Below are 20,233 nucleotides of genomic sequence, written 5' to 3' on the forward strand. Positions count from 1 at the left end.
CAAGTCAGGAGGATCCCTTAAGCTCAGGAGTTCGAGACCAGCCTAAGCAATATTGAGACCCCATCTCTACTAAAAGTAAGAAAGATTAGCCAGGTGTTGTGGTGGGTTCCTATAGGCCCAGCACTGCACTCGACCTAGGGTGAATAGAGTGAGTCTAAAAAAAAAAAAATCTGTACCTGATGATGCCTCTGAGCTACAAATTGAACATCAGAGTGCTGCAATTAGCAAAATCCATAATATGGGAAATCTATGGGAAAAACAATTCAGTGTCTTCGGCAAACAAGTTGCAATGAAAATAGGGTAAGAATGGGAAGATAAGGAGGGAGAGATCAAGAACTGCTATAGATTAGAAGACACGTAGAGCTGTATCACATAATGCCAAATGAATAAACCCTCTCTGGATCTTGATTCAAAGCATAATACACATTTGTAAAACAAGAATTCCTTTTTTTTTTTTTAAACTGATGTTTATTGTCCTCCAACTTCATTTCCATCTTGTTTAAGACCTTGTGGAAAAACAGCTTAAGACCACTCAGTGGTTGTTCCTACCCATTCAGCGGCCTGAGCAGTGGGAGCTGCAGACCAGTCTTCAGTGAGGACCTGCTGAATAGGGACAGAGGGCACCTGCACGCATTCTGACCAGTCTGCAATCTCTGGTTGTGTAACAGTAAACTCAGGAGCTGGAGCAGTCCATTCACTCTGAAATTCCTCCTTGGTCACAGCTCTCTCAGCAGCAGCCTGCTCTTCCGTTTCAATCTCTTCAGGATCTCTGTAGAAACAGAGATCTGGCATGACCTCCCACGGATGTTCATGGGAGATGGTGCCACGCATGCGGAGAACCTTCCCGGCCAGCATCCACCACATCAGACCTGAGTGAGCTCCCTTGTTGTTGCCTGGGATGTTGATGTCCACATAATGCAGAGGAGAATCTGTGTTACACAGAGCAATGCTAGGCAGGTTAACATAAGACGCCTCTGTGAGAGGTTGTGGTCTGCCCTGGGATCAGTAACACTAGACGACGAGGTTCCCGGAAGGCTGCTTGGATCTGGTTAGTGAAGGTTCCAGGAGTGAAGTGGTCAGCAATAGGCATGGCTCCAGGGCAGCAACAAACTTCAGCATAGCTCGCTGGCCAGTATTCCTGGAGGATATGACACTGACATCAGCAGGGTTTTCAACGGCAACAATGGCCCGAGCTGCCAAAAGTTTTTCCCAGGTCCTCTTCAGATTTATGATGTAGATGCCATCACTTTTCCTTTGGTAGATGTACTGTACCACTTGGTGCCACCTAAGTGGGTTCCTGCTGTGAGGAATTTGAGGATATCCTCCTCCTTCATCTGTAGGACATCAAGGGCTCCAGACATTGTGAGAATTTCCCTTTAAGTTATGGTGGGAATCCAAAACAATGCCATATGGGCCCTCCCTGAGCGGTGCAGAAAAGCTAAAACAAGAATTCTTGAACTTTAATTAGACATTTGAAGATACTAAGGAATAATTATTGATTTCTATAGCTGTGCTTTGAGAATACACTTTGAAATACTTCCAGGAATGAAATGTTTGAGAGTCTAAACAGTCCAGTGCGGGCATAAAGTTGGCCATGAGTCTATCATCTTTGAAGCTGGGTTTGTTGAAATGGGGTGATGAGCCTATGAGGGATTACTATCATTTTTATTTACTTTAACAGTTTACATAATTAACAGTTTATAAACTTACCTCCTCACGGAGGCCTTCCCTGACCACCCTATCCTATTATTTTCTAGCTCAGTGCCCTATTTTCTTCATAGAACTGATCACATGTTCTTTGATATACTCTCTGTTGGAATTAAGTTGCCACAAGAATAAAAACTTGTTTGCCTTTTTTACTGCTGAACTTCTAGGGCTGTGGCTGGCACCCAAAGGTGCTTAACACATTTTTGTTGCCTTGAAGGACAGATGGATAGACAGGTGAATTAAAGGGCAGACGCACAGGTCGGAGCAAGAACTACCCAAGAAATACATTTACAACAACCTGCTCACCAAAGATCCCAGAAAAGGAAAGGAAATTCAGTTACCAACCCCTGGGGTGTTTGAAGTCAGCTAAATTTGGGTTTAGCTGCTTCTCCAGCTGTATGAGAAAAATAAACTAGATCCACAATGGTTGTTAGTCACGAACGCTTTGTTTCAATGAAATCGTATGAAGCGGTCTAATATGTAAAACACGATAACCAAAACGTAATAGCCCAAAGCAGATTTATTATTATAGTTCAGTCTCAAAAAAATAAAAAATACAAAATCATCCAGTGGTTATGAGGAGTCTAGGAAAACCTGTCCTAGTAATGCCAACTTTGAGGTGAAGGGCTGGCTAGGGCAGCTGAGAAGTGGGGTTTTCTGCTTGGCAGGCTTCTTCTCCTTCATCTGCTCATAGTTTTCAGGTGACAAGAATGTTCCTGGCCCTACTGGGGGTTTCCATTGCCCTGAACTCACAGTCTTCTTCTGAAATCTTAACCGTTTGAGAGAGTAGAATTCCCTCATTAAGTCTTCCACTTCCCACTGCTCTTCCTTCAGCCTCCGGCAACAATGCAGGGCCGCAGGGTCGATGGGGTGAGCTTCTGTGTTGAAGATGTACCCCCCAGCCCCCAAGATGCACTCCCCATAGGGGGTGATGACCGTGTCGAAGGTGGAGCCATTGTTGTGGATGAAGTTGGAGGGATCAAACAGCAGGTAGAGGTATTTCACAGTCTCAGCCAAGAAGAAGGACTCCATGCGGTTGTCTAGCTTGTGGTCTCGAAGATCTTTGATCTGCCATGTGGGAGAGGAAAGCAAGTCAGAACAGCATCATAGTTTGGGCGTAAGGGTCAGGCGACACCCATATGAACTCCTGCTCTGCCACTAAGCAATTGAGGGCCTTTAGGTAAATTGCTTAACTTTTCACTCTGTGCCAAGCCACCACCACCTCTCACTGGGATTATCACAACAGCTTCTAAGAGGGCCTCTGGCTTCCATCCTTAACTCTGCGGTCTATCTAGAGCTACGTGTTACCTGTCACTTGTCTATTCAAAACTCCCTGTTGACACTCTACCTCACGCAGGCTAAAGGTGCAAATCCTTACTGTGGACTACTAGATCCAGCCCCTGCTCCCTCCCAGTCCTCAGCTCCCACCCCTCTAATCCTTGCTCCTGCAGCTCCCACCTGCCCTCAGTTAGCACCTATGCTCCCACCCCAGCTTCCTTCAGCCTGGAGCACCCCACCTCCAGATATCCTCATAGCCTGCTGCCTCTCCCTGCAGATCTCTGCTCAGATGCTGTCTCATTGGAAAGGTCCCCGTGGGCCTTCCTACATGATATGACAATCTCCTGTCTATAACCATAGACCTAATCATCCATCCCTTGTAATAATGCAATATCCCCTTGTAGAAATGTATCATCGTTTACTTAGCTAATCTTCCCTGGATGGGCATTAATGTGGTTACCAAGTTACTGCTATTGTCTACAACTAATGAGTCCTATTTAGAAAATTTCAACTGAGTCTACAGGCATGGATGAGTAAGACTACTTGCTACAAACATTTTATTCCAGCTTCTCAGAATTAGCAATACACTTTTAAAGAATGAATTCTCAACAGACATGTTACACAAAAAATCTGACTCAAATATGGACTTGATGTACCAGACTTATTTTCTTGCTCTGTTTGACAAAGGTCTGACGCCTATTCCCATGATTCACCTTGGAAGACCTCCAAAGAGCTTCACTTTCATGGAAATAAGTCTAGCGTTCCTAAGAAGGCTCCAGTGGGCTTATCACTTTGCCTTTTCACAAAATACACCATATTTGATACGAAAATATATCATTGCTTTATTTTTCCCCTAAACACATAGGTCTTCTCTTCAAAAATATACCAGGGTGGTCCAGAAAGTATCCAGCCATGCACGGATCTATTTTTAATATGTGACTGAATATTTTCTGGACAGCTCTTTATCTATATTTTACTTCTTACTACACATTACATATTTATTATACACAATATAACCACATTACAAAAGCAATTTTTTGGTTTTTGAAAAATCTCACACCTTAACACAAACCCTATAGGGTTTTCAAGGAATTTTTTTATTTCCCTTTGAGAGAGAGTAGTGGTGCCTCACTTTCCACTTTTAGCTGGAGTGCAGTGGCATCATCATAGCTCAATGATGCAATCTGAAACTCTTGGGCCTCCTAAGTAGCTGGGATTATAGGCACCTGCTACCTGCCTGGCTAATTTTTCCTATTTTTAATAGAGACTGGGTCTTGCTCTTGCTGAGACTGGTCTGGAATTCTTGAGCTCAAAAGACCCTCCTGCCTCAGTCTCCCAAAGTGCTAGGATTATAGGTGAGAGCCATCGTGCTGGCCCAGACAATTTCTTACACATTTGGTTTTTATGACTCTGTAATGGTTCTTTATCTCGCCTGTTTGGGTCCTATAAGAATGTACCTTCAGGCTTAGCACAGCACCTGCCATGTAAAAGGCATTCAATAAATACCCATGAGACTAGTAGGACTGTTGTGTTAAGGAGCTTCAGCTTTGAATTTAGGGCTGTGGGACTCTGGATTCCTTCTTAGAATTCATTCTATAAGCCCTTTCACAAAACTCTTCACAAACCTCACCCTTGTAAAGTTACCTGTTCAAAGACAAAGGATCTCTAATGCTGGGTGTTGGGGTCAAGATCCTTGAGAGCTAATCCTAACTGCTACTGGCTGTATGATTTTTTTTTTTTTTTTTGAGACAGAGTTTCACTCTGTTGTCCTGGGTAGAGTGCTGTAGCATCATAGCTCATAGCAACCTTGAACTCTGGGCACAAGTGATCCTCCTGACTGTTCTTCATTTTTAGTAGAGATGAGGTCTTGCTAGGTTGGTCTGGAACTCATGAGCTTAAGCAAACTTCCTGCCTCAGCCTCCCAGAGTGCTAGGATTACAGATGTGAGCCACTGCACCCAGCCTAGCTGTGTGATCTTTAGCAAAGCTCTTTAATTTCCTCATCTATAAAATAAAGAGATTATGTACATCTCCAAGGTTCCCGCTAGTGCTAATATTCTAGAATTCCCAAAGGAAAGGGAGGGGAGGTGAGAGAAAAGGAGAGAGGCCAGGGGAGGGGAGGGTCAGGGACAGGAGGGGCAGGTCCATGGAAACACTTACTGTTGCAAATCCGCACTCCACCTTGCTGATTTTTTCAATGGATTCCACAGCATCTCTTCCCAGTTCCAAGAGGGTGGGATCCCCCGTGGCACGATACAGGTACATTGCACTCTCAATGAGTTCTGCAAAGTCCAACAGACCCTCCTCACCCAGTGGCTGTGTAGGGATGGCTCAGGGCCCACTTGGGGCAGGGAAGGACTCCTCCCCACCACACCTTATCCACAGGGTCCCAATTAGGAGGAACATGGGATATCTCACCCAATTCGGAATTTTCCTAGAGCCAATGGACCCAAAGCCCAATGCTCAGTGGAGATCAGCTTTTAGGCTGATCCGTGACTCCCACCCAAAGGGAGAAAGGGCAGCCAAGGGGATAAAGAAGGTGGCAGAGGCTGCTGCCTACTTCCCAGTATCTGTTCCCACCTTTAGCCAAGCACATGGCTGCCTAGACTAACAACTACTCCTAGAAGATGGGTAGGATTAAGGGCACCACAGGGAGCCCTATAGGCCCAGAACTGAGAAAGAAATAAATTTCTCTATCAATTAAGCTACTAATTTTTTATTACCCACAGCCTAACCCAATCTTAAAACTTAAAGAATATGAACCTGTCATTAAAAGGCTAGTCTTGAGATGGATGGAAGAAAGATGAAGGGTAAGATATTCAAGAGCCAACCCTGACTCTAACAAATACGCAGTCATGGGTTCTCTGTGCCCATGACAAGGTGACATCTTGCCCTACTTTATGCCACAACTGGAATTTGATGTTCTGACATACCTTAAGACAAGCACTAGCTGGGGGGCGTCTGTGGCTCAGTGAGTAGGGCGCTGGCCCCATAAACCTGCCATCCGGCCCCAGCCAAACTGCAACAATAACAGCAACAACAACAAAAAGAAAAGTACTAGCCAACCCAAGTGGGTCTGAATGACAATATTTATTCTGGAGAAAGGGAAACCCAGAAAAATGTGTTTATTGCTTTCAAAACTCCAGGAACTGTTTGTTTTGTGGTTTTTTTTTTGGCTGGGGCTGGGTTTGAACCCCCTACCTCCAGCATTGGGGGCCGGTGCCCTACTCCTTTGAGCCACAGGTGCTGCCCCCAGGAACTGTTATGGAAAAGAGTTGACTAGGGTGACCTCACAGTGGGTGGAAGGTTTAGATCCATAGGCATTTCTACTTCTTCATCCATCTCTTCTCAGAGAAGAAATAATCCCTCTTGCCCCCTATTCCAACATCTCCCACTGATCTCCTCCTGACCTGGGTCAGCACTTCTCTCCCCTCTGACTTACTACCACAAACTCTAGGTCTTACTTCAGAGTGAAGGTCTCTGCCTACTTCCCTAATTCTCTCCTACATCCCCCTCCATCCCCCTACAGGCCCCTGGACAACTACTAATCTAACTCCTAAGGCACAGACTGGGGCACACTTACTGGCAGATGAACACATTCTGTAGTGCTCAAAGGTGGAACAGCCAGTGCCCTCATGGGAGGCCTCCTCTTCTGCTTTTAGCAGCTGGTAGGGTCAGTGCCCCCGTGGTCAGCCTCTTGTTTCTCTTCCTCACACACAGGCCTCCGGGTTATGCTAGTTATTGTTTCACTTTTCTATACATCTGAACAATTCTCTAGAGGAGGTTGACAGCTCAAGATTTAGACTTGGACTTAGCAGGGAAGTAAAGGGCTCTCAAAAGCCTTTTCATCTATTAGAGACTGGGTCTTCTTTTTTTTTTTTTTTTTTTTTGAGACAGAGTCTCAGTATATTGCCCTCAGTAGAATGCTGTGGCATCACAGCTCACAGCAACCTCAGACTTGGAAGCAATTCTCTTGCCTCAGCCTCCTGAGTAGCTGGCACTATAAGAATCGGTCACAATGCCTGGCTATTTTTTTTTGTTGCAGTTGTTGTTGTTTAGCTGGCCTGGGCTGGGTTCGAACCCACCATCCTTGGTGCCATAACCACTGTGCTCCAGGCACCAAGACAAGAGACAGGGTCTTGCTGTGTTGCCCAGGCAGGAATGCAGTGGCATCATCACAGTTCACTGCAACCCAGCCCCTGGCTCAGCCTCCTGAGCAGCCAGGACTACAGACACATACCACCATATCCATCTCAGAGGCCACTAGGTGGAGGCTCTGTGCTCCCACTCTGCTGACCAGAGCCATGAACTAAAGTATAAAGTGCTGGTCAATCCAGTAACAGAGTAGTACCTTCTCTCCCATTTTTTATTGTTTTAGGGTAGAAAGGATAGCTAGACACAAGCACTCCTGGATTCCTGATGGTGGTGCCTCACTTTCCACTAATGCCTTCCTGCCAGCCTGTCCTACACATGGAACAGGTTGCCTCTGTAAGGCTGCTGTCTCTGTTGCAAGCTGTCACTGGCAGCAACTAGCACAGACCAGGTAACCACTTGCCAGAGCTAATATAGAAGGATTTCACTTAGGAGACTTCTTAGTTTCCCTCTAATCCTGAGATTGCACAAGCCTATGTCTTAAACTTAGTCCCAAACTCTGATCTTTTTTTGAGACAGAATCTCACTCAGTTTCCCTGGGTAGAGTGCTATGGCATCATAGCTCACAGTAACCTCAAACTCTTGGGTTCAAGTGATCCTCTTATCTCAGCTTCCTGAGTAGTCAGGACCACAGGTACCCGCCACAACACCTGGCCAGTTTTTCTATTTTTAGTAGAGACAGGGTCTTGCTCTTGCTCAGGCAGGTCTCGAACTCCTTAGCACAGGCAATTCACCTGCCTCAGCTCCCAGAGTGCTAGGATTATAGGTGTGAGCCACCGCACCACGCCTCTGATCTTCATTTTATCTACTGTTATCACTGGATATGATACCTTCTCAAGAGTGACTCTTTGAACCAAAGTGCCACGAGAACAAATGCATGGGAACTGCCAAGAAAAGCAGCCTGTAAGGAGTCAGACGACTGATAAGCTCTTTATACTTGCTGTTCCACTCCCTCATCTGTTCCCCTCCACAATTCCTATAATAATCACTTGGCCTAGAGGAGGAAGGAAACCGGGTAGAGGACAGCAGGATGGGCAGAAGCCACCAGGAAGGCCTGTCCCACAGCCAAAGGGCAAGTCAGGTGGGAAGGTGGGAAGTGTCTAAGACAATGGTATGGTGACCTATTGGGGGGTGGGAGATGACTATGTGTGCTGACTAAGCTTCCTTCCCCTGTGCCCCTTTCCCTCCTCGCAATTTTCAACTTCCTGAAATCAATCAGAGGACATCAGAGCTGGAAAGGAACTTCAGACCCTACCTAGTGTGTTATTCCTTCCTTGATTCTGAGCTGCAAATGGGGAGGTGGATGAGATTAGCTAATTCTTAAGGTCTGTCCCAAAGTTCAAATATTACATACTATGGAAGCATAATTTATCTTACCCACAAACTTAGGAAGTTTGCCTACATTTCTAAAACCCTTATGGCAGAAGCTTAGGAATCAGCCTGCCTTTTAATCTCCTCCCTCACTTCCCAAGGTAAAAGAAATTAAGATGTAGTGAGGAGACCTGGGTTCCAGTCCTCGCTCTTGCCTTAGGCAAGCCATTTCAGCACATTTGGCCTCAGTTTCCACATCTGAAAATATGGAGATAATTGATCCGTAGTAGGAAGACCATCCAAAGTCCCAGGAAGAATCAGATGGGAAAAAATGAACTCATGAGCAGTTGTAGAGCATGAAGCCTTGTAGAAACATGGAGGTTTGGGGTTTGAGGAACTAGCTAGAGCCTGTGGGCTGGCGAAGAGCTGGAGCCACGACTCACCTGGCCGGAGCGGGTAGCCTTCTCGCTTCTCCACTGTGTATCCCTGAGGAATGTTGTAGAATTCTGGGAGTCCCCCAAACTGCTTCCAAACCGTGTAGTAGTTGAGGAAGGTTCTCATGGCATTGTCAATGTCTCCAATTAGGCTCTGTGGGAGAGATGTGGCTGTAAACACCAGGCATAAAAACACACATATAACCTCAGGGAAAAGACAAGAAAAGGTACTGGAGCCAAGACCTTGGGTTTGCAATTTACTCACTGCATGGTCTTGAGCTAGACACTTAACTTGTCCAAACCTTACCTATAAGATGTAAAACACTCGGCTTGGCGCTTGTGGCTCAAGTGGCTAAGGCGCCAGCCACATACACCTAAGGTGGTGGGTTCGAATCCAATCCGGCCCGCCAAGCAACAATCATGGCTGCAACCAAAAAATAGCCAGGCGTTGTGGCGGGCGCCTGTGGTCCCAGCTACTTGGGAGGCAGAGGCAGGAGACTCACTTGAGCCCAGGAGTTGGAGGTTGCTGTGAGCTGTGATGCCACGGCACTCTACCCAGGGGGACAGCTTGAGGCTCTGTCTCAGGAAAAAAAAAAAAAAGGATGTAAAACACTCCTAGTGCTCTGAGAGGCTAAGGCAGGTGGATTGCTTGAGCTCAGGGGTTTGAAACCAACCTCAGCAAGAGCAAGACCCTGTCTCTACTAAAAATAGAAAAATTAGGTGGGCATTGTGGCAGGAGCCAGTAATCCCACCTACTTGGGAAGCTGAGACAAGAGATCTCTTGAGCCCCAGAGAGTCAGTTGCTGTGAGCTAAGATGTTGCCACAGCACTCGACCCAGGGCGACAGAGTGAGACTCTGTCTCAAAAAAAAAGATGTAAAACACAACCTTGTTGGAACCTCATACCTTGTTGGAAGGAGGAGAATTGTGTTATCCATGTTTTCTACTAACAGTTTTTTTAATTCAGCCAGACAGCTCAAAATTCTAAGAATAGGGAAAAGGTTGACAGTGCTAAGTCTCACTCCCACCCTACACCCAACAGATAAGCATTTTCATTAGTTTCTTATATAATCTTCCAAAGTTTCTTTATGCAAATATAAGCCAAAATGAGTATATATGATTTCCCCCACACTAAGAATAGTCTATTAAATGTACTGTTTTGCCACCTGGCCTGGTGATGGCTCATGCCTGTAATTCCATCACTCTAGGAGGCCGAGGCAGGAGGATACCTTCAGCTCAGGAGTTTGAGACCAACCTGAGCAAGAGCAAGACTCTGTCTCTACTAAAAATAGAAAAATTAGCCAGGTGTTGTGGCAGGTGACTGTAGTCCCAGCTGCTCAGAAGGCAGAAGGAATGCTTGAGCCCAGGAGTTTGAGGTTGCAGTGAGATAAGATGCTACTACTGCATTCTACCAGGGTGACAGAGTAAGATGCCATCACACAAAAAACAAAAACAAACAAGAAATAAACTATTTTGCCCTTTCCCTATGTATCAAACAATATATCCTATATGTTTCACATAAGTGCATACAAAGTGCCCTCTTCCAATTTATGTGGTTACATAGTATTCTATTGTTTGGACCAAAATTTAATCAGTTCCTTATTAATAGCGATTTGGCTTGGTTCCAACAATAGATGCTACCATAAATAACCCTGTACATATTTACTTCCAAAATATGCAAAGAATATCTGTCAGATAAATTTTCAGAATTAGGATTGCTAGGTTAGATGATGTAAACATTTACAATTTTATTAGCTGTTGCTAAGTAGCCATCACTATTAATACCATGAGCTCATAGGGAAATAGCTGACCTTGACATCCCACTGGAAGACTCACGGATAGAACAAGCTTGATATTTCCCAAACAAAATTCTTGGTTCCCTCACTTTCCCATAAAGTTGCCCCATACTCTCACCACTCTCCCTCTTGGTAAATGGCACCACTGTCTATACCCTTACTCTGACCAAAAACCTGGTCATCATTTCTGCTTCCTTCCTTCTCCCCATCCCCACGTCTGTTTCATCAGCTGCAGCTGCTAATTCCATCCCTACATCATCAAGATTTTTTTCTATCTCCAGAGCACCACCCAGTCACCAGTATCTCCCACTGAGATGGCCTTAAAGGCCTCCTCCTTATAAGATGCCCACCACATGCCCTCTTGGCCCTCCCCAACGTAACCAGAGTCACCATCTCACTATATACACCAGACCTCAGTGGCTTTGCATGAGCTTAGTACGAATCCAAGAAGCCTCAGCACGGCCCTCAGGGCCCTGCACAAGCTGGTCACTGCTGACCTTCCCGTGATTAGGCTTTTCCTTCAATGGGCTGTAGACACAGTGCTTTTGTTTGTTTCTGATAAACACCCAACTCTTTCCTGCCTCAGGGCCTTTACACATGCTGTTTCCTCTGCCTAGAACATCCAAAGAGTCCCAGCTCTACCCTGCAAGTATCAGCTTAAGTATCACCACTGCTGAGAGGCCTCCCCTGAGCAGCCTGTCTAAAGCAGTCCCCATCCAATTTCTCCATGTCAGCCTCTTATTTGTTTCCTGCACTGCAGTGCATTATTTTACATATTTGTCTGTTTAAGTGTTTTGGCCAGGTGTGGTGGCTCACACCTGTAATCCTAGCACTCTGGAAGGCCAAGACGGGTGGACTCAGGAGTTCAAGATCAGCCTGAACAAGACTGAGACCACCCCATTTCTACTAAAAATAGAAAAACTAGCCAGGTGTCACGGTAGGCGTCTGTAGTCCCAACTACTTAGGAGGCTGAGGCAAGAAGACTGCTTGAGTCCAGGAATTTGAAGTTGCTGTGAGCTATGATACCACAGCACTCTACCCAAGGTGACAAAGTAAGACTCTGTCTCAAAACAAAAGAATAAAATACATGTTTCTGTGTGTCTCCTCTTCTATAAACCTCATGAGAGCAGACCCTGGAACACAGAAGGCATTCAAGTATTTGCCGAGTACGTGAATGAACCGGTTTGGCAGCGCTAACCCTCCTTTCTTCGTCTATGACACATTTATTTCAGGATGTTGTGATGATTCTGTGTAAAGTGTCTGGCACATAAATTACTCTTCCATCTTATGAATTTAAATTATCACGATTGTGTACAAGATGACTAGCAAGCACTGAAGAGATGTTTAGTAAATGTTAGCTATGAGCGTTATAACCTCACAGGGAAATAACCAGGGGCCCCAGTGAAAACAGAAAAAGGGCCACACACGAAGAGCACAAATTCCAGACTGGGTGGAACCCTTTCATTACCGTGCCAGTTCTCTTTCTTATTGCTTTTACTTTTATTTAAGAAAATTTGGGAAATAAAGGCATAAAAATGTCTCCTTTAACTCTATCTGCTAGATACGATAGGTCTGATACCTGCTATCCCAATTTTTATTACAAGTTATATAATTTTAAAAACATATAGGAATACACAGATAAATAATTTCTTTTTTTTTTTTTTTTTTGAGACGGAGCCTCAAGCTGTCCCCCTAGGTAGAGTGCCATGGCATCACAGCTCCCAGCATCCCCCATCTCCTGGGCTCAATCGAGTCTCCTGCCTCAGCCTCCCAAGTAGCTGGGACTACAGGCGCCCGCCACAGCGCCTGGCCATTTTTTGGTTGCAGCCATCGCTGTTGTTTGGCGGGTCCAGGCTTGGGATTCGAACCCGCCACCTTAGGTGTATGTGGCTGGCGCCCTAGCCGGTTGAGCCACAGGCGCCGAGCCAGATAAATAATTTCTTAATCTTATAGTATCAGCCATTTACTATATATAGAGGGTGGACATAAAGTTTGTGCGCAATTTAAAGTAGTTTAACACAGCAAATTGCACATAAACTTTATGGACAATCTGTATATCTTTGTTGTCTTCTATTTGTTAATATACAAATCCAAATCATAGAGTTGTAATGCATGTGTAAGTCCTATAATGGGTATTTAATGGGCATTTTTGGTTATTGTTAAGTTTACTTATGCTGTGGCATCATAGCTCATAGCAACCTCCAACTCCTGGGCTCAAGCGATTCTCCTGCCTCCGCCTCCCAAGTAGCTGGGACTACAGGTGCCTGCCACAACGTCCGGCTATTTTTTGGTTGCAGCTGTCACTGTTGTTTGGTGGGCCTAGGCTGGATTCGAACCTGCCAGCTCAGGTGTATGTGGCTCGCGCCTTAGCCACTTGAACCACAGGCACTGAGCCAAGAATCAAAATTTTTAAAAAGTTTACTTATCGCTCTAAGTCCTCACTATAGTCCAGTAGCAATCTTCATTCCTTCATCATTCCTTGACTCTTGTTCACCACTACCTCATGTACAAAGGAGTTTACATATTAGTTTTTTTTAATTAATTAATTTTATTTATTTATTTATTTATTTTTTTGAGACAGAGCCTCAAGCTGTCCCCCTGGGCAGAGTGCCGTGGCATTACAACTCACAGCAACCTCCAACTCCTGGGCTCAAGCGAGTCTCCTGCCTCCGCCTCCCAAGTAGCTGGGACCACAGGCGCCCGCCACAACGCCCGGCTATTTTTTGGTTGCAGCCGTCATTGTTGTTTTTGGCGGGTCTGGGCTGGGGATTCGAACCCGCCACCTTAGGCGTACGGGGCTGGCGCCTTAGCCAGTTGAGCTATAGGTGCCGAGCCTAATTAATTTATTTTTGAAACACAGTCTTGCTCTGTTGCTCAAGATAGAGTGCAGTGGCATCATCACAGCTCACAGCAACCTCAAATTCCTAGGGTCAAGTGATCCCCTTGCCTCAGCCTCCCAATAGCTGGGACTATAGGCGCCTGACATCACAACCAGCTAATTTTTCTATTTTTAGTAGAGATGGGGTCCCTTCTTGCTCATGTTGGTCTAGAACTCCTGAGCTCAAGCAATCCACCTGCCTCAGCCTCCCAGAGTGCTAGGATTACAGGTGTTAAGCCACTGTGCCAGGCCTTAGTTCATTTTTAAAGTTACCTAATAATCCATTGAATCCATACAACCTTTATTTGTTCCTCTGTTATTAGGAATTTGGACCATTTCTAGTTTTTCTTTGTCATCAACTTTGCTGCTGGGAAATTTATACGTAAGTTACATCTTTCCCGCTTAGATTATTTTCTTGGAGAACATGAATAGAAACGGAATTAAGCAGGGTCAGGGTGTGATCAGTTCTGACTGGGTCATGCAAGGTTTTCCAAAAGGAAATGTTATCACGAATAGTTTTAAGGAAATAGATTTCCAGTTCCTCAACTTTCCTGAAAACAAACCTGCCTGAACATATGCTGGTAACCCAAAGGCAAGCTGTCCATTCTCACCATTATCCTTCTGCCACTGCACAGAAGCACAGTGTCGCTACAGACAATCTTGATCCTTACTGGGGAACACTGCTCTGGGGTAGAAGAGCTTCCTGACCACTAAACTGGGCTAAATTTAAAATATTAATGTAAGTGTTGAGAAAGCGAATGACCCTAACCTCTGGGTAACAAATTCTTTTGCAAATCCCATAGTTTTTCTTTTTTTTTTCATTTCTTATAGCGTAACTGTGTACATTAAAGCAATTATGGGGTACTATTATTTCTTTATTTTATTTTTTAATTTTTTTACCCATAGTTTTTCAATTCTTTGCTTTCAAACAATTGCAGTGGTTCTCAACCTGTGGGTTGTGACCCCTTTGGGTGTCAAACGACCCTTTCACAGGGGTCACCTAAATACATCCTGCATATCAGATATTTATATTACGATTCATAACAGTAGCAAAATTTTCTATTTTTAGGAGAGATAGGGTCTTGCTCTTGCTCAGGCTGGTCTCAAAACTCCTGAGCTCAAGCAACTACCTGTCTCGGTCTCCTGCTAGGATTACAGGTGTGAGCTACCACTCCAAGTTATTTTTGATCAGTGGTTGGTTGAATCTGTAGATATGAAAGCTGCAGATATAGAGGGCGAACTATGTATCTATTCAACAGAATACATGCAACTGTTTAAAAAAAGTAAAACTGGGCAAGGGGCAGTAGCTCATGCCTGAAATCCTAATAGGCTGAGGTAGAGATGGGAGAATCACGTGAGTTCAGGAGTTCAAAACCAGCCTGAGCAAGGATGAGATCTGGTAGCCATGGAAGCACATATTCTTGTTCATTGGCAAAGCTGTCACCATTTAATTGGTATCAGATTCTGACTTGCACGAGCAACATTCTGTGCTATTAAAAAGCCGCAGAGTGCCGGTTATTGGGCAAACTTTTTACAACTATTGTGTAAATGTTTCTGGGAAGCTGAATTCGTTCTGATTGATGGTGGAAAGATGAAGGTATCAAGTCCGAAATGATCATGGATGAAGCCTCATGCAGTATCCTGCAGTGGATTCCTATATTTTCCAATTATACTTGGAGGAATGGGTGTTTCCAATAATACTCTGGAAATTAGCAGGGCACCAATTTTAAATATAGGCCAGAGTTTTTAGAGGGGATTCCTTGACAATAAATAAAGTGCATTACTCAGGTACAAAAAAAAAAAAAAAAAAAAATGAGATCTGAGAGCTTTCAGAGGCAGGAGAAACACTTGACTCAGGAGTCTACAACCAGCCCGAGCAAGAATGAGACCCCATCTCTACTAGAAAGAGAAAAAAATCAGCTGGGTATAGTAGTGCAGGACTGTAGTTCCAGCTATTTGGGAGGCTGAGGTGGGAAGACTGCTGGAGCCTAAGAGTCTAAGGTTGCTGTAAGCTATGATGACACCATTGGATTTTAGCATGGGATGACAGAGTAAGATCCTATCTCAAAAAAAAAAAAAAGGTAAAACCAATCATCTATACGTACAGTATCAACAAAGAATAATCTCCAAAATATATTTAGTGAAGAAAAAAGGTGCCAAAGAATATGTTCCTATCTAAGTAAAGAAAAAAGGGGTATTGGGTGGCGCCTGTGGCACAGTGGGTAGGGCGCTGGCTCCATATATCAAGGGTGGCAGGTTCAAACCTGGCCCCAGACAAACCGCAACAAAAAAATAGCCAGGTGTTGTGGCGGGTGCCTGTAGTTCCAGCTATTCGGGAGGCTGAGGCAGGAGAATTGCCTAAGCCCAGGAGTTGGAGGTTGCTGTGAGCTGTGATGCCACAGCACTCTACCAAGGGCAATAAAGTGAGACTCTTGTCTCTTAAAAAAATTTAAAAAAAGAAAGAAAGAAAGAAAAAAGGGGGTACCAATATACATATATTTATGAATTGGCATTCTAAGGCATTCTACAGAAAACTGAGAGTAGGAGCTGGACTGGAGAGAGGATCTCAGCGTGGGGCCTCGAGACTGACTTTTCACCATATTCCCTTTTGTGCTTTTAAAGGAATGGGTGTTAAAATTTACTACCGCCTACATGTTATTACCTTTTCTTAAAATAAAAAAGAAAAACCCACCTAATGACAGAAACATTTTGGTTTGTGTAATATTTCGAAACATGTAGCAGGTAGATTAGACAGGCTTAAGATCCCTTCCAGTTGCAACTCTTCCAGATAGATCACGTAATGGAAAAAATAATGATGGCAGCAGAGTAGCACAGGCCACTCACCATCTCTGTTCACACATGCAGTTAAAAGTGAGATTGGACAGAAATGCCCAGCAGAGAAACTGCTGTTGCCAGGGCTGCTCCTCCCTAGCCTGGAAAGAGGTTTTATTTTAACACACTGTTAACCTGGTAACGTGGATAGTTTCTGCATAAAACTGCCAGTTAACAGTTAAGCAGTATTAAGTAGTATAACATTCCATGGCAACTGGAAGCTCAGTTCCAGAAACCTTAAAGTTCCCCTTAGAAAATTCAGTTTGGCAGAATCTTACATCTGTCTAATTCACTTTAGGTCTTTCTTCCATCCTGAACCCTCCAAAAAATGTACTCAAGCAACTCAAGTACCAATGATGAGCTTGCTTTGTCGGTTGCACAGAAAAATGGTCACCCTCTTTGAATGTTCCTACCTGAAGACCAGGCCAGTAGGCCTCCAAGGACTGGAACACTGGCATGGACACAGTCCCCTTGTACATCTGCACCCACAGGTACCAGTCATCAAAGCGGGTGTAATTCCGAATGGCTTTGTTATACTCTGCAGTGGACAGATGGGATAACAGACACGTGAGTGGATCACAGAGACAAAAGGAGGCCTTGACAGCAGAGCAAGGATTTATGCTTGTGAAAGATCTTCGTAGGACAGCTTAACCTCAAAGCAGACTAGGATGCAATGAGGCAAGCAGATGAAAGGAACATGGACTCTAGCATCCAACTTCAGTTCCAAATTCCAGCGTTGACTTTACCATTTGTTAACTAACCCCACGCAAGTTTTTCCCTCTCAAGATTTAGTTCTATTATCTGTAAAATGGGGAAAGTAATGTTATATACTTTATGGGATTGGTCAGTCATTTATTTACTCAACAAACATTTGCTGAGCACTTACTAGGTGCCAGACACCTATGAGTTTGTAAACATGACAAAATATAGCCTCGTAAAGCTTACATTCTAGTAGGAACTGAATTTATACTTCCCACCGCTTCCCTAGACTATAAATCCATGAGGCCTGGGCTTTTACTTCGTTCACTGCAGAATCCCCAACACTAAGGCAATGCGTAATAAATATGCACAAAAAATATTACCTAAATGATAAAAGTACAAAGTATACATGTATGGCAGCACCTGTGGCTCAGGGCGAGGGCGCCAGCCCCATATACAGAGGGTAGCAGGTTTGAACCCGGCCCTGGCCAAAATGCAACAAAAAAATAACTGGGCATTGTGGCAGGTGCCTGTAGTCCCAGCTTCTCAGGAGGTTGAGGCAAAAGAGTCACCTGAATCCAGGAGTTGGAAGTTGCTGTGAGCTGTGATGCCACAGCACTCTATGGAGAGTTCCCATGCAAATAAATAAGATAATCTTAAATAGTGCTATAAGGATTAAATGAGACAGTTTGGCTCGGCACCTGTAGCTCAGTGGCTAGGGTGCCAGGCACACACACTGGAGCTGGCGAGTTCGAATCTAGCCTGGGCCTGCCAAACAGCAATGACAACTGCAATCAAAAATAGCCAGACATTGTGGCAGGCGCCTGTAGTCCCAGCTACTTGGGAGGCTGAGGCAAAAGAATTGCTTAAGCCCAAGAGTTTGAGGTTGCTGTGAGCTGTGACGTCACAGCACTCTACCGAGGGCAGCATAATGAGACTTTGTCTCAAAAAAATAATAATAAATAAAAATAAATAAATGAGACAGTTCACATTCAGAATTTGGCAACATGATGTTTGGCACATCAATGGTACTCAATAAATATTTGTTGAATAAATGAATAGCACAGTAGTCCCCCTTATTTTCAGGGGATGTCTGAAACTACAACTAGGACTGAGCACTATGTGTTGAGTCATGTTTTGAATTAAGACATGTTAGTCAAGGACAAAACACATAGATGATGGTAGTTCCGTAAGATTATAATAGAGCTGAAAAATTCTATTGCCCAGTGATGTTGTTAACTGTTGTACCCTCATAGCACAATGTGGTACTCACGTGTCTGTGGCAATGCCGGTATAAACAAACCTACTGCCCTGCCAGTCATATAGAGGTATAGCACGTAGCTCCCACTTAGTGGGCACTATGTGAGGGTATGTGGTACACCTCTTGGGTACAGGACACAACTACAACATGGACTCTACCTAACAAACACAAACATTGTAACTTACTTCCTTGTACCCTCACATTAACCTGTAACAAAAAGAATAAATAAAAATAAACTAAAAAAGTATAGCACATATAATTATGTGCAGCATGCAATACTTGATAATGATAATAAAAGGCTATGTTGCTGTATTTATTTACTATATTAGAATTTTTTTTTTTTTTTTACCAGAACATCACATCAGATGCAACAGCAATGTTAAAATTGGCGAGTTTGGCTGGGCGTGGGGGCTCACGCCTGTAATCCCAGCACAGTGGGAGGCTGAGGAGGGAGAATTGCTTGAGCTCAGGAGTTTGAGACTTGCCTGAGCGAGAGTGAGACCCCAACTCCTAAAAAAAATGGAAAAACCCAGCCAGGCGCTGCGGGGAGCACCTGTAATCCCAGAGGCTTCCAGAGGCTGAGGCAGCGGGATGCCCACAGCCCAAGCCAGAGGTTGTAGTGAGCTATGACGCCACTGCACTCTGCTCAGGGCATAGGATAGGATGCTGTCTCAACCAAAAAAAAAAAAAAAATTGGCAAGTTTAATTCTTAACTGCACCAAGTAAACGCACCAATAAAACTATCTGTACTGAAAAAATGTGATGGATATATCCTGTGATCTTCCAGTTAATAGAATTGTTTTACTTCAAAGATATTTATCATATCAAAATAACCAACTCAACATGGGACATGACGTCAGTCTTTACTGACTCACAGACACATGAACTAGTGCCCACCTTCTACCTCTCCCACATCCTCCTCCTCCTCCGTAAGTGGATGGAATTATTTAATACAAGTGTGAAGTAGGACAGTTAACCCCTTACAAACCCTTTACAAAAATTAACCCTTACATAATTTGTTAAATCACTGACGAGTGTGGAAAACAAAACTGTATGTTGGGGAGCCTACACACACAATGCAAAATGTAATATTTTTTTCCTCCCTAAGTAACAAATGTTAGGAGGCAGCTATTCGGTTTTCAACAACCGCATTTAACTATACTAGACTTTAGTTATTTTAGTACCGTTAACTATAAAACAGCCTCAGGCAGGTCCTTCAGAACTATTCCAGAAGAAGGCATTGTTATCAAAGGAGATGACAGCTCCACGCATGCTACTGCCCCTGAGGCCCTTCCAGTGGGCTAAGAGGTAAAGATGGAAGACAGTGATATTAATGATCCTGACCCTGCACTGGCCTAGGCTAATGTATGTGTCTGTATCTTACTTTTTAATAAAAAAGTTAAAAAAAAATTTTAAATAGGAAAAGGCTTAGAGACTAAGGATGTAGAGAAAATATTTTTGTACAGCTATATAATGTGTTTGTGCTTTAAGCTACGTGTTATTAAAAAAGAGTCAAAAAGGTACGCCTGGTGCCTGTAATCCTACCACTCTGGGAGGCCAAGGCGGGTGGACTGGTTGAGCTCAGGAGTCCCAGCCTGAGCCAAAGAAAGACCCCATCTCTAAAAGTAGCTAGGTGTGGCAGCTGGTGCCTGAAGCCCCAGCTACTCAGGAGGCTCAGGCAAGGGAATGACTTGAGCCCGAGAGTTTGAGGTTGCTGTGAGCTATGATGCTGCAGCACTCTACCAAGGGTGAAGACCTAAAACTCTGTCTTCAAAAAAAAGAAAAAAAGTTAAAAAGTTAAAAAAACAAATTAGGCTCGGCGCCTATAGCTCAACCGGCTAAGGCGCCAGCCACGTACACCTAAGGTGGCGGGTTCGAATCCCCAGC

General features: G+C 44.2%; 1 protein-coding gene, 1 non-coding gene and 1 pseudogene across 2 annotated transcripts in view; 1 reads left to right on the forward strand and 2 right to left on the reverse strand.

Moving 5' to 3' along the window:
• Positions 1-505: 505 nt before the first annotated feature.
• On the reverse strand, positions 506-1,361 carry LOC100961100 (annotated as a pseudogene).
• Positions 1,362-2,209: 848 nt separating this feature from the next.
• The window catches only part of EDEM2 (ER degradation enhancing alpha-mannosidase like protein 2), a 33,163-nt gene continuing 15,139 nt past the window's right edge, over positions 2,210-20,233 (reverse strand). The window contains exons 8-11 of the mRNA XM_003788123.3: positions 16,800-16,924; positions 8,891-9,035; positions 5,145-5,266; positions 2,210-2,775 (exon numbers count right to left, since the gene is read on the reverse strand). Coding sequence (XP_003788171.1) covers positions 2,281-2,775; positions 5,145-5,266; positions 8,891-9,035; positions 16,800-16,924 — 887 coding nt within the window. The 3' untranslated portion in view covers positions 2,210-2,280. The remainder of the gene's footprint in view (positions 2,776-5,144; positions 5,267-8,890; positions 9,036-16,799; positions 16,925-20,233) is intronic.
• Positions 14,913-15,040, forward strand: LOC111724740. The gene has a single exon (XR_002772978.1). It is a non-coding gene; the product is annotated as a small nucleolar RNA SNORA24 (small nucleolar RNA).

This window comes from Otolemur garnettii, unplaced genomic scaffold (assembly GCF_000181295.1).
Source record: "Otolemur garnettii isolate 467f Iridium unplaced genomic scaffold, OtoGar3 scaffold00025, whole genome shotgun sequence".
In the NCBI taxonomy this organism is placed as follows: domain Eukaryota; kingdom Metazoa; phylum Chordata; class Mammalia; order Primates; family Galagidae; genus Otolemur; species Otolemur garnettii.